Source organism: Lampris incognitus, chromosome 2 (assembly GCF_029633865.1).
Source record: "Lampris incognitus isolate fLamInc1 chromosome 2, fLamInc1.hap2, whole genome shotgun sequence".
In the NCBI taxonomy this organism is placed as follows: domain Eukaryota; kingdom Metazoa; phylum Chordata; class Actinopteri; order Lampriformes; family Lampridae; genus Lampris; species Lampris incognitus.
The window spans coordinates 46,972,565-46,985,325 of NC_079212.1; the positions used below are offsets into that span (position 1 = coordinate 46,972,565).

At 46.4% G+C, this 12,761-nt stretch overlaps 1 protein-coding gene across 1 annotated transcript in view; it reads right to left on the bottom strand.

Annotated features, from left to right (window-relative positions):
* The window catches only part of LOC130130139 (plexin-B1-like), a 91,975-nt gene that overhangs the window by 55,008 nt on the left and 24,206 nt on the right, over window positions 1–12,761 (bottom strand). The window contains exons 6-11 of the mRNA XM_056299874.1: window positions 7,697–7,825; window positions 5,413–5,513; window positions 2,884–3,016; window positions 2,418–2,574; window positions 1,442–1,550; window positions 187–295 (exon numbers count right to left, since the gene is read on the bottom strand). Of these exons, the coding sequence (XP_056155849.1) occupies window positions 187–295; window positions 1,442–1,550; window positions 2,418–2,574; window positions 2,884–3,016; window positions 5,413–5,513; window positions 7,697–7,825 (738 nt within the window). The remainder of the gene's footprint in view (window positions 1–186; window positions 296–1,441; window positions 1,551–2,417; window positions 2,575–2,883; window positions 3,017–5,412; window positions 5,514–7,696; window positions 7,826–12,761) is intronic.

Below are 12,761 nucleotides of genomic sequence, written 5' to 3' on the forward strand. Positions count from 1 at the left end.
CTTCTTTACAAAGCAGACTGAGAGTGATCAATACTATTATTCACTGATCAATACAACTGTGATGTCATATCTGTGTCCCATGACGTAGGCATTAACCAGCGGATGAAACAACACCTCGACCTTCTGCATCTTCTTCATGGTTTAGCTAGCTGAATAATGACGAAATCAGATTGTGGGGTGACTCACGTTTTGGTTGTAGATGGTGACCCCCAGGTCACAGGTGTGTTTGTGTGTGCAGACGTGTTGGTGGATGCACCAGTTGCAGCCCCAGCGGCTGCTCACACAGCCCTGACATCTGAAAGCACACGGGGATGAATGAATGAATACAACATCACAAAAAATGCTGCAAATGGTGGTGACGAAGTGAGAAGATGTTACAAAGCGGTTTATAATGGTGAAAAAAAAAACATACTAACATTATTTATGAACGTATTTCAACTGTTAAAACACTTACAAGGTGTTAGACCGAGGTTGTAGGTTTCAAGGTTGCATATGTGAGTTATATTAAACACTCGAGATAGAGGAAAGTGCTATTTTTGGCATTTTGTGCCCTGGTTACATCTTTTTTTAAATTTTAATTGTTTTCCCCCTTTTTCTCCCCAATTGTATCCAACCAATTACCCCACTCTTCCGAGCCATCCCGGTCGCTGCTCCACCCCTTCTGCCGATCTGGGGAGGGCTGCAGACTACCACATGCCTCCTCCGATACATGTGGAGTCGCCAGCCGCTTCTTTTCACCTGACAGTGAGCAGTTTCACCGGGGCGACATAACACGTGAGAGGATCACACTACCCCCCCATCCCCCAAACAGGCGCCCCGACCGAACAAAGGTGGCGTTAGTGACCAGGACACATACCCGCATCCGGCTGCCCACCCCGCAGACACGACCAATTGTGTCCGTAGGGACGCCCGACCAAGCCGGAGGTAACACGGGGATTTGAACCAGCGACCGCCGTGTTGGTAGGCAACGGAAGAAACCGCTACGCTACCCGGACACCCAGGTTACATCTTTTAATTTTGAACAAACTGTCATTACATGCAAACAAATACATCAGTCTTCTCTGGTTATTTACGTTTTCCTGTCCATTAACAGAAAACTTGCCCTTCTGCAGTTCACATGTAACGTTTCTCTGTCGGTTTTATTTCTGGACAAGAGCTACAGCAAAATACTGTATTTTCAAAAGTAAGCACGTTTCCCCTGAAGTGACTCTATACAACATGCATATGTTTTTCGTTGAATTTGTTAAAACAACAAAAGAAGATTGATTTGGGTAGCACACAAGACAAATGGCAGCAGGACAGTTCACCTGAGAAATCAGTCACTCATTTAGTGTGACAAACTTATAGTATTTATTATTCACATGCTCACATCCAGTTTTCACAGTGTGTGTGTGTGTGTGTGTGTGTGTGTGTGTGTGTGTGTGTGTGTGTGTGTACTCACGGCCTGCGTCCAGAGAGCTGCTGGACTAAGCTGCAGTTGTAGAAGGTGAACTCTGTCTCAGCCACTGTCACATTAAGGAAGCGCAGCGACAGGGTCACCATCACAGAGTCTTCCGAGGGGGCAAACCAGGAGTCAGTACATCACAAGCAAAAATTAACAAACCATTCATATCAAATATCCATAACACCTAATCTCATACACTTAATTCTATGGACTGGAGAGGACTAGCCTAGGATTAGTGAATGACCTGCAAGAATCATTTGCGATGTAAAGATACATACACCCTGTGCCTTCTACAAGGTAGCTCTATATACATACATACATATACATATACATATATACACACACACACATATATTGGATTTTCATACATACATACATGCATACATATGTGTATGTATGTGTGTGTGTGTGTGTGTGTGTATATATATATATATATATATATATATTGGATTTCTCCCCAGTTGTACTTTTTGGCCAATTACCCCACTCTTCTGAGCTGCCCCAGCTGCTGCTCCGCCCCCTCTGCCAACCCGGGGAGGGCTGCAGACTACCACATGCCTCCTCCAATACATGTGGAGTTACTAGCCGCTCCTTTTCACCTGACAGTGAGGAGTTTTGCCAGGGGGATGTAGCATGTGGGAGGATCACGCTATTCCCCCCAGTCCCCCCCGAACAGGTGCCCTGACCAACCAGAGGAGGAACTAGTGTAGCTCCCAGGACACACACCCACATCCGGCTTCCCACCCGCAGATACAGCCAATTGTGTCTGTAGGGACGCCCGACCAAGCCAGAGGCAACACGGGGATTCGAACCGGCAATCCCTGTGTTGGTAGGCAATGGAATAGACCGCTACGCTGCCCAGAAGCAATAAAACTAAATTTTGAAGACAAAATAATTGAAGTGTGATGTGGATATTACATATTTCATAGTCACACTGTAGAAAGCCGGTAGAAAAGGGTCAAAGGTCGCTCACCATCTCCCTGACCAATGGAGGTCAGACTGCTGGCATCAGGGGTGGGGCAGATCACCCCCGTGCTGGTTAGCAACGCAGGACTTTCTGTATCCTGGAAGAAACAAGAGTAGGCTTCTCCTTCACCGAGACTTGGGAGGCCTGCTACAGACACTCTAATCTGAGGGCGGGAGGGAAGAGAGAGACATGGAAAAAGAATGTGAGCGAGAAAAACACACCAAGAAGGAAGTGGAGAAAATGGAAAAAACACAGACAGGCGGATGACAAGAGGAAATAAATATGAAAGAAAGAAACAGAGAGGGCGGTGGGCGTCAAGAGAGTGATGACAGAAAGACTCTCTCTGTATTGATTCATATGGACGGTAGGCAATTACAGGACACTGGACCCCACTGACAAATACCCACCCGCCAACCCTCCCTCATACATGACCCCATACATGACCTCCCCCATCAATGCGTCGCCTCCTTACATCCGTTTTCACCCCTCTGCTGATGTTGTAGAGGTTGAGGTCCTGGATGCTGAGGCACTGCTGTGTCTGGTCAAAGCTCCACAACCAGTGGCCCGTCAGAGAGCCACGCTGACACTCCCAACGCTGACCACACCTAGCACGCCATTACAGGAGGCAAGACAATAGAAGGGAAGAGATAGAGAACAGATTGGAAAATCTGATAATGAATGATAGCAAAAGAGTTACTAAAATCACAGACAATTTCAGTGAGTGTGCTGGTTGTAAAGGTTAAAAACATGGCAGGCGGGGCGTCCGGGTAGCGTAGCATTCTGTTCTGTTGCCAACCAACACGAGGATCCTGGTTCGAATCCCCGTGTTACTTCCGGCTTGGTCTGGCGTCCCTACAGACACCTCTGCGGGTGGGAAGACAGATGTGGGTAGGTGTCCTAGTTGCTGCACTAGCGCCTCCTCTGGTCAGTCGGGGCACCTGTTCGGGGGATGGGAGGGGGAGTAGCGTGATCCTCCCACGCGCTACGTCCCCCTGGCGAAACTCCTCACTGTCAGGTGAAAAGAAGCGGCTGGCGACTCCACATGTATTGGAGGAGGCATGTGGTAGTCTGCAGCCCTCCCCGGGTCGGCAGAGGGGGTGGAGCAGCGACCGGGACAGCTTGGAAGAGTGGGGTAATTGGCCGGGTACAATTGACCTTTCGCAAAGTACGGCCCCAGAATGGTGCGTGTCTAATCCTACTTTAGCAATGGTCCGTCAAGCTTTCAAACACACAACAAAATGCTGAAGTGGTGTGTCTATGGGATCTGCAAATCGGATACTAGATATGTGAAAAGTTTGGAGGGGGTGTAATTTTCTTTCCCTTCCCGAAACCCAGAACGCAAGAAGCGCAATGTCGGCAATAGATTTGGCAGTATAGCAGACCCCGTGGCCAGCTTAATCTATCCAAAATCAACAAAAATACCTGTCTGCTCCAAGCTAAGCTAGCTACTAGCTATTATTGATAGCTAATACAGCTAACGTATTATTACTGTTAATTTTACCCATGTTTTGGTGTTTTCCGGCTACTTCCTGGATAGTTCTGAAACGCTTGACGGGCATAGCAACAGTAACTACGGGGGGCGGGGCTTTACGAAAGGTCAATTGGGGAGGGGAAAAAAGGGGGGGGGTCAAAAAAAACAAAACATGGCAGACTGGTCATGGTACCCTGCGATGGTAGCATAGCAGGGTAAACATACCAGGAGCTAATAAACTTAAAAATGACTTTGTTGGATGCCGGCATACCAGCACACCTATTCGCGTTGACAGACAGACAGACAGAGCCAGCACTAACAACTGGTATTGTCAATGTTGGTTCGTTGGTTTTCTGGCACACCTACACTCAGTGGGGTGGCAAAGGGGTGGCAAGACTGTGTCCCAGAGGTGGCAGCTGCCCCCCCTTGCCAACCTGTAGATCCGCGCCTGTGAGGGGGAGGGGGGATTCTAAATCGGCGACTTCTGTTTGAGATGAGTTTGGTGCGGGTCTCATTGACCTTCACCATGCATGTACATAAAATATACTTTAAAAACATATTATCTGATTTATAAATGGGGTGGCAACAGGGGTGGCAAGACTGTGTCCCAGAGGTTGGCAGCTGCCACCCCTGTTGCCACCCTGTAGATCCGCCCCTGCCTACACTGAACAGATGTTATCATCCGCAGCTGTGTTTACCCTGCTATGCTAAAGACCGTGACGCACCAGGCCGACGGTGTCGCCGGCGGGCGTCTGCGGCCCTAGTTTTTTGCGGGGTGTCCCCGCACCGTCAGCGCTAGTCGGGCAGCTTTTCGGCGGTGAAGCCCGTCGGCGAGAGAGATCACTCCCATTGGCTGTTCAGCTCCGCGAAGCGGCGTACGCGAAGAGAAACGGAAGTTACGAAGGCAAGCAAACGACGAAGAAGAGAGGGCCGCACGCAGAAGGCTCTTCTCGTTTCTCGTCTTCCTCTCGCCCGAACAAGACGTAACTATTTTCACAGAGACACGGCAATCTGGGACGGAGAAACTGGAGACCGGCTGATCAGCGCTGTTCAGGAGAGGCCCGCTCAGTACATTACAGAAAAAACGTTATGCCAACCGAGTGGCGCGACATCGAAAATAAACGCGTTATAACAGGTAAGATTTGCTTTATGGCCACTGGGCTCCTTAGAAACTGCTTGCAATTGTTTGTGTTATTGTTCGCTAGCGCGCGGCAAATATTCCCGGGTCTTCCGGTTTCAAAATTTGAACGACGAATACAGACTACCGCCACCTGCTGGTATGGAGAGTTGTTGCGTCTCACGCAGGTGCAGAACGTACATGCTAGTTGCCCGTCGGCTGTAGTCTTTGCGGCGTGCAGGCGACGCAACAGTCGGGCTTCGTCTCGCTAGCGCTCCGTTTGGTGTGTCTGGGCCCTCACATCACAGAGTACCAAGAGGAGCCTGCCATGTTTTTAACCTTTACACGTTTTTTAACACACACACACACACACACACACACACACACACACACACACACACACAGTCACCCACCGTCCTTCGAGGACACACCAGCCGCAGTAGGGGTCTCTGGAAGACAGACAAGACTGACAGTCCATGTGGTCCCCACACTCCGCCACTGGGTGCTTGTCGACCTAAAATAAAGACAAATGGATGTTCGAAACATGCTTCTGGCAGTAGGATGTGTGTTGGTAACTGGCATGGCTGGTCCCCGAGCCGATGAGTTGTGCTCACAGCTTTTGTCATCCCTTCTCCATAATACAACACAATTATATCAGATAATTCAATTTATGTATTCAGTTAAAGAAGTTAAATTTACCAACATTCATTAATTGAATATATAGATTAAACTATTTGATATAATTGTGTTGTACTAAGTAGAAGGATTTAAATTTAGTGAAATAAATAATTTGGCACGGTGGCGCAGTGGTTAGTGCGGTCGCCTCACAGCAAGAAGGTCCTGGGTTCGAGCCCCAGGGTAGTCCAACCTTGGGGGTCATCCTCTGTGTGGAGTTTGCATGTTCTCCCCGTGTCTGCGTGGGTTTCCTCCGGGGGCTCCGGTTTCCTCCCACAGTCCAAAGACATGTAGGTCAGGTGACTCAGCCGTACTAAATTGTCCCTAGGTGTGAATGTGTGTGTGTGTGTGTATGGTGGGGGGGGGGCTGTGATGGCCTGGCGGCCTGTCCAGGGTGTCTCCCCGCCTGCAGCCCAATGACTGCTGGGATAGGCTCCAGCATCCCCGCGACCCTGAGAGCAGGTTGAGCGGTTCGGATAATGGATGGATAAAATAAATAATATAGGTAGCACTGCATGAATATCAGCTTTATTCAGAAAACTACTTCTTTAAAAAGCTGGTTATATCGCCGGCTTTGTGCCAATTTCAGTGAAGACTGGGACAACATTCAAACAGCGCTCCAGATTTGCATTTCATATAATTTTACACGAGGCCATTAACACATGAGTCCAGTAAACCGGATGTGAGGAAAGCCATTTTGTACATAGGCGTTTTCTATAACCATTTATCAGCTTTCAGCTTCCCACACGGACTCTGTAGGGAGCGTGCCGTCACAATGGAGGCCATTTTCACCGATCAATACTATTGTTTGGCATGACCCCGTTCCTGCTGCTGGCATTCGTACCCCTCACCGTGGGCCGACTGACCCTTGGCCCAAACAGGCAGCTGGCTTCTCTGTTTTCTTTCATACCCCTTCCCTCTTTTTTCTCCCTCTATTCTATGTTTTTGTAAGAAGGACACACACAGCTTGAGGAAGTATCAAAGCCCGACAAACCTGACAAGTGCTGAATAGTGTGACGATAAAGGACAAGCAGTGCGCCTTGAATTCAGAGACATCTGGGTGAGTGTTCATAGTTCCTGAAAAGGCAGTGGGTGTTTGTTCATTTGAGAGTGTGTGTGTGTGTGTGTGTGTGTGTGTGCATATATATATATATATATATATATATATATATATATATATATATATACACATATGTGTGTACATGTGGGTGGCACGGTGGTGCAGCGGTTAGTGCGGTCGCCTCACAGCAAGAAGGTCCTGGGTTCGAGCCCCGGGGTAGTCCAATCTTGGGGGTCATCCCGGGTCGTCCTCTGTGTGGAGTTTGCATGTTCTCCCCGTGTCTGCGTCGGCTTCCTCCGGGTGCTCCGGTTTCCTCCCACAGTCCAAAGACATGTAGGTCAGGTGACTCGGCCGTACTAAATTGTCCCTAGGTATGAATATGTGTGTGTGTGGGCCCTGTGATGGTCTGGCGGCCTGTCCAGGGTGTCTCCCTGCATGCTGCACCAATGACTGCTGGGATAGGCTCCAGCATCCCGCGACCCTGAGAGCAGGATAAGCAGTTTGCATAATGGATGGATACTTTATTAATCCCCGTGGGGCAATTCTTTCTCTGTATTTAACCCATCCTAGCTGTGTAGCTAGGAGCAGTGCGCAGCCGCCTTGCAGCACCCGGGGACCAACTCCAGTTCTTCTTGCCATGCCTCGGTCAGGGGCACAGACAGGAGTATTAACCCTAACCTACAAGTGGAGCACCCGGAGGAAACCCACCGCAGACACAGAGAGAACATGCAAACTCCACACAAAAGACGACCTGGGATGACCACGAAGGTTGGACAACCCTGGGGTTTGAACCGAGGACCTTCTTGCTGTGAGGCGACAGCGCTAACCACTGCGCCGCCGTGCCACCACTTGTCAGAACATCCTGTATGCATACATACATAAACCCATTTCCCCCGACATAAGCTGAGATTTCCCATGAAAACCGCCAGGAGGAGTGTGCTGCTGTGTCCGCTAAGACTCACAGTAGTGTCAGTCATGATGTAGACGTGTGCTCCTGTCTGGTCAAGCAGAAGGTCGCTGTTAATGGGAGAGTTGGGCTGGACGGTTATGGTTTTATACAGCTCCACCTGACCATCTTCACCCAGAAACACCTGCAAACACAGAGCATGCATGGAGAAGATAAGCAAACATTACAATGTGGTATGTATGAGTGAAAAGCTCTCATACTGAGCACTGTAAGTTCCCATACCTAAAACAACAGAGAAAACTTACACTGTGTAAATATCAAATATCTTATCATAGCAACAGCTTTATTCCTTCTTGGAATGCTGTTCCACAAGTCCACAGACATATGAGGTAAAATATATCCCCATTCTTCAAAAATGAAGTTGGATCAAGTTTTTTTTTTTTAATTCCCCCCCCCCTTTTTTTTTCTCCCCAATTGTATCTGGCCAATTACCCCACCCTTTCAAGCAATCCCAGTTGCTGCTTCACCCCCTCTGCCAATCCAGGGAGGGCTGCAGACTACCACATGCCTCCTCCGATACATGCGGAGTCGCCAGCCGCTTCTTTTCACCTGACAGTGAGGAGTTTCGCAAGGGGAACGTACCCCCTTCTCCCTGAATAGGCGCCCCAACCGACCAGAGGAGGCGCTAGTGCAGCGACCAGGGAACATACCAACATCTGGCTTCCCACTTGCAAACAAGGCCTCTGTGCATAACTGCAGTCCACCGACTTCCGGTTTCTACTGCAGTTATCATACCAGTTTCCTGTTTGTTGGCGTATGCTATTGACAATAGCATATTTTTCGCGATGCCTGCAAGATTTACCATGGATAAATGTCAACGACATGCACAGAACTGTTGACAAACTTTCACCTGCACCTACCAGGAAACGGGTGAAAAGTTTCAAGTTGTACATATCAAGTTACATCCATGGACAGACATATCATGACAACACTGCCCATACATGTCGCACCAGACTATTTGAGGTGACAGCAGTGGAATCAAGCAGTGTATTGAAGCGCCAGGGGTCTGAATTTGTTGTGTAAACAGTCCAGGTCTTAATATATCAATTAAAAAAGTACAAAATGGGACTATAAATGCCCATGCTGGCCTAGGAGGACGTAATGAAATGGCCACCGTGTTGGACACTTTCTCTATAGAACACAAACCTATGCAGCTTTTTGAGGGTATCTGCATGATCTTAGACAGTATGAAAATAGAGGAAACATAGAAGAATGAGGTCACGTAGGTCATGATCTCTTCTCCACTGCTGGAATTAAAGTAGTTAAATAAAGTACAGCTTTAAGAACTAACATTCATTTGTTTTTGTTTAACATAAATTGAGGTAAATTAACTGAGTCAATACTGGGACATGTTATGAATAAGAATTTGCCAAAAACAACTGATGGTCATTGGCAGCTTCAACATCAGATAAAAAGGCTTGCTGCATGTGCTAATCAAGCTATAAAAGCATGTAATGTCTGTTCTGATAAATTAGCTTTAATGGAGAGCAAAGTAAATGTCTTTATTTTACTTACAAGTGATTGCTACAATATTTTTGGTCAAATATTGGAAAGAATTTAGAAGGTAAAGTTGATCAGCCATAGCATGAAGATATGGGAAAGAGTGATAGAAGCTAGGTTAAGAGGAGAGGTGGCGATCAGCGAGCAGCAGTATGGTTTCATACCACAAAAGAGCACCACAGATGCGATGTTTGCTTTGAGAGTGTTGATGGAGAAGTACTATAGAGAAGGCCAGAAGGAGTTACATTGTGTCTTTGTGGATTTAGAGAAAGCATATGACAGGGTGCCAAGAGAGGAGGTGTGGTATCTTATGAGGAAGTCGGGAGTGGCAGAGAAGTATGTGGGAGTGGTGCAGGATATGTATGAGGGCAGTGTGACAGTGGTGAGGTGTGCGGTAGGAATGATGGATGGGTTCAAGATGGAGGTGGGATTACACCAAGGATCAGCTCTGAGCCCTTGTTTGCAGTGGTGATGGACAAGTTGACAGACAAGATCAGGCAGGAGTCTCGGTGGACTATGATGTTTGCGGATGACATTGTGATCTGCAGCGAGAGTAGGGAGCAGGTTGAGGAGAGCCTGGAGAGGTGGAGGTATGCACTGCAGAGAAGAGGAATGACAGTCAGTAGGAGCAAGATGGAATACATATGCGTGAATGAGAGGGAGGACAGTGGAATGGTGAGGATGCAAGGAGTAGAGGTGATGGAGGTGGATTAGTTTAAATACTTGGGAGTCAATTGTCCAAAGTAACAGGAAGTGCGGAAGAAAGGTGAAGAAGAGAGTGCAGGCAGGGTGGAGTGGGCGGAGAAGAGTGTCAGGAGTGATTTGTGACAGAAGGGTATCAGCAGGAGTTAAAGGGAAGGTTTACAAGATGGTTGCAAGACCAGCTATGTTATATGGTTTTGAGACAGTGGCACTGATGAATAGACAGGAGGTGGAGTTGGAGGTGGCAGAGATGAAGATGCTAAGATTTTCACTGGGAGTGATGAAGAAGGACAGGATTAGGAACAAGTATATTAGAGGGACAGCTCAGGTTGGAAGGTTTGGAGACAAAGCAAGAGAGGCATGACTGAGATGGTTTGGACATGTGTGGAGGAGAGATACTGGGTATATTGGGAGAAGGATGCTGAATATGGAGCTGCCAGGGAAGAGGAAAAGAGGAGGTTTATGGATGTGGTGAGGGAGGACATGCAGGTGGCTGGTGTGACAGAGAACAGGAAGAGATGGAAACGGATGATCCACTAGTAGATCTGAAAATCATATAGAAGAGGGAGATTCTAGCGTTTGCAAGCTTCTTGACATCTGTGTGTTAAACGCTATTTTTACACAAATGTAAGAATAAAAAAATGATGATGAGCAGATCCAAGTGGCAAATGAATAAGAATCACACAGTCCGGCAGATTAGAAACCGACAGATTCAGCGTGCGGGATTCCCTACACTGAAACCAAAAGCTGGAAAAGAAATTCAAGCATAATGTCTTCCTTAGCTCCTGTCTCTCTGACAAATCAAATCGAACCTGCACAGCATCAGAGTAGAAGTGGCTAGTGAATGCGATTACCACAGTTAAATCTAATATGGAGAACAGGAAGACACCTCCAACCTAAGTGATTTCCAGGCCCTTTAAATTCTCATGTTACCTCATTTTTATGAGATTAGCAGAGGTGTCATACCTCTTTCCATGGACCTCTCACTTGCTCACTGTACAGCAGGATGGAGAATGAGTTCTCAGCATCCAGCACAGGGCAGTCCTCCGTAAGGCTCCGTGACTTCGAAATATGTGTGTGATTTAACATTAGTTGTAGAAGTAAAAATTAACACTAGAAAAACCATGGCTGTCATTTGGCGGTTTTGGATTTTCAAAGTTTAATAATGTTGTGGGGGAAAAAAAGATACGGACCTGCCGTTCCCTGAATGATCCTAAAATTGCATATATTTGCATTAAAGTGAGTTTTGGATCAATTGCACAAAAAAAGTTAAGATAAGCACTACCTAAAACGACCATGAGTGGTCAAAAAGACCGCTCGTAATTTGTGCGTGATCGTGCGCGTCATGTCACTATGTATGACGTGTGTTGGTCGTGTCATTTCATTCATGAAATTCGTTGCTCTGTCCTAGAAACACACTCGCGTCCTCCAGTGCAGAGAAATAGTCTAAACTTGATTTGTGATTATTTCCAACATTTCTGGTTACAGACACCGTTAGAGATGCACCATGACTACCACCGAGGCGCTGCAGTATTTACAGGCGTTGGACAGCGGCCATTTTAAATTGTTTGAAAAAATAATATTAAAGTTGTTAAAATGTTAATTTTGGTGTCAGCTAGTTTCTTAACAGACTTACTAACATATATGGTGGATTAATATCTCAACTGGGTATTTCACTTGACAGAATATAGAGTTTAAAAACCGCGGGTGGTCATTTTGACCGCCCACGGTCGTTCTAGTAGTTTTTAAGTTCCGGTCGTTGTTTGGGACTGTTTCAACATTTATTTTAAGTTCTTTTTCACATTTCACATTTTATAGGCCTTGTTACAGTTGTTAGATTAGCAATATGTGTTTTCCGTTTTGTTTTTCAGGTAATATTTTCACTTTTTCAATTTTGTTATTCAAGTTCGACCATGTCTCTCTGAAGTTTAAATTGTTTAAAAATAGTATTCTAGTCGTTAAAATTTTAATTTTGGTGTCAGTCGTTCCTAACAGACATACTAACATATGCAATGCGTTAATATCTCAAATGGGTATTTATCTTGACAGAATATAGAGTTTAAAAACCGGAGGTTATTTTGACCGCCCATGGTCGTTTCAGGTAGGAGTGAAATCCCGGTCATCCACGTAAGCAAAGCATATTCAAATAGAAATGCATATGCTATGCTTAAGCCATGTAAGTAATAAGAATGGCCAGTTTGTTGTGTTGTTAGACAGTTAAAGCAAGGTTTACAGTAAAGCTAAAACATATGGTGAGATATCGCCCACATATCAACTCTGATGAGAGGTCCATTCCTTGTATGCACACACGCACACACACACAAACACTCACACACACACACACACAGCTCTGTATCTGGATGTGGTGGAATTCGTCCTGCTGCGATGAGATAATCCAGTTATAATGGCTTACTTCAGCTGGTGGCATGTAGCGCTACTTTGATCTGCTACCTAAAATTACTGTGTCTTAGGCAAGTGCACATGGCAGTATGCGTGCACGCAAAATGCACACACACACACACGCACACACTCTCTCTTTCTCTCACCAGACGACGACCAACTTTACAAATACCTCACATCAAAGGTATGTCCATACACTCCTGATCCAGATCCCTAACGCTCTGGATTTAACTGGCTATCTGGATCCTGTTCTAAGGGTGACACACAACAATTTCTTGGGCCAATAACGATAGCAAGTGCTGCAGATTCCAGATAGTGAGCTCACACCCGGGGTTCCAACAGTAACTGAGAAGTCTTTGGACGAAAGATGTTTCTGTTAGACGTTTCCATAAGCAAACCAATGTGAAACAAACTTATTTGGCAAGGTTTTTTTCATCAGTTTAACACAAAGTGAATGT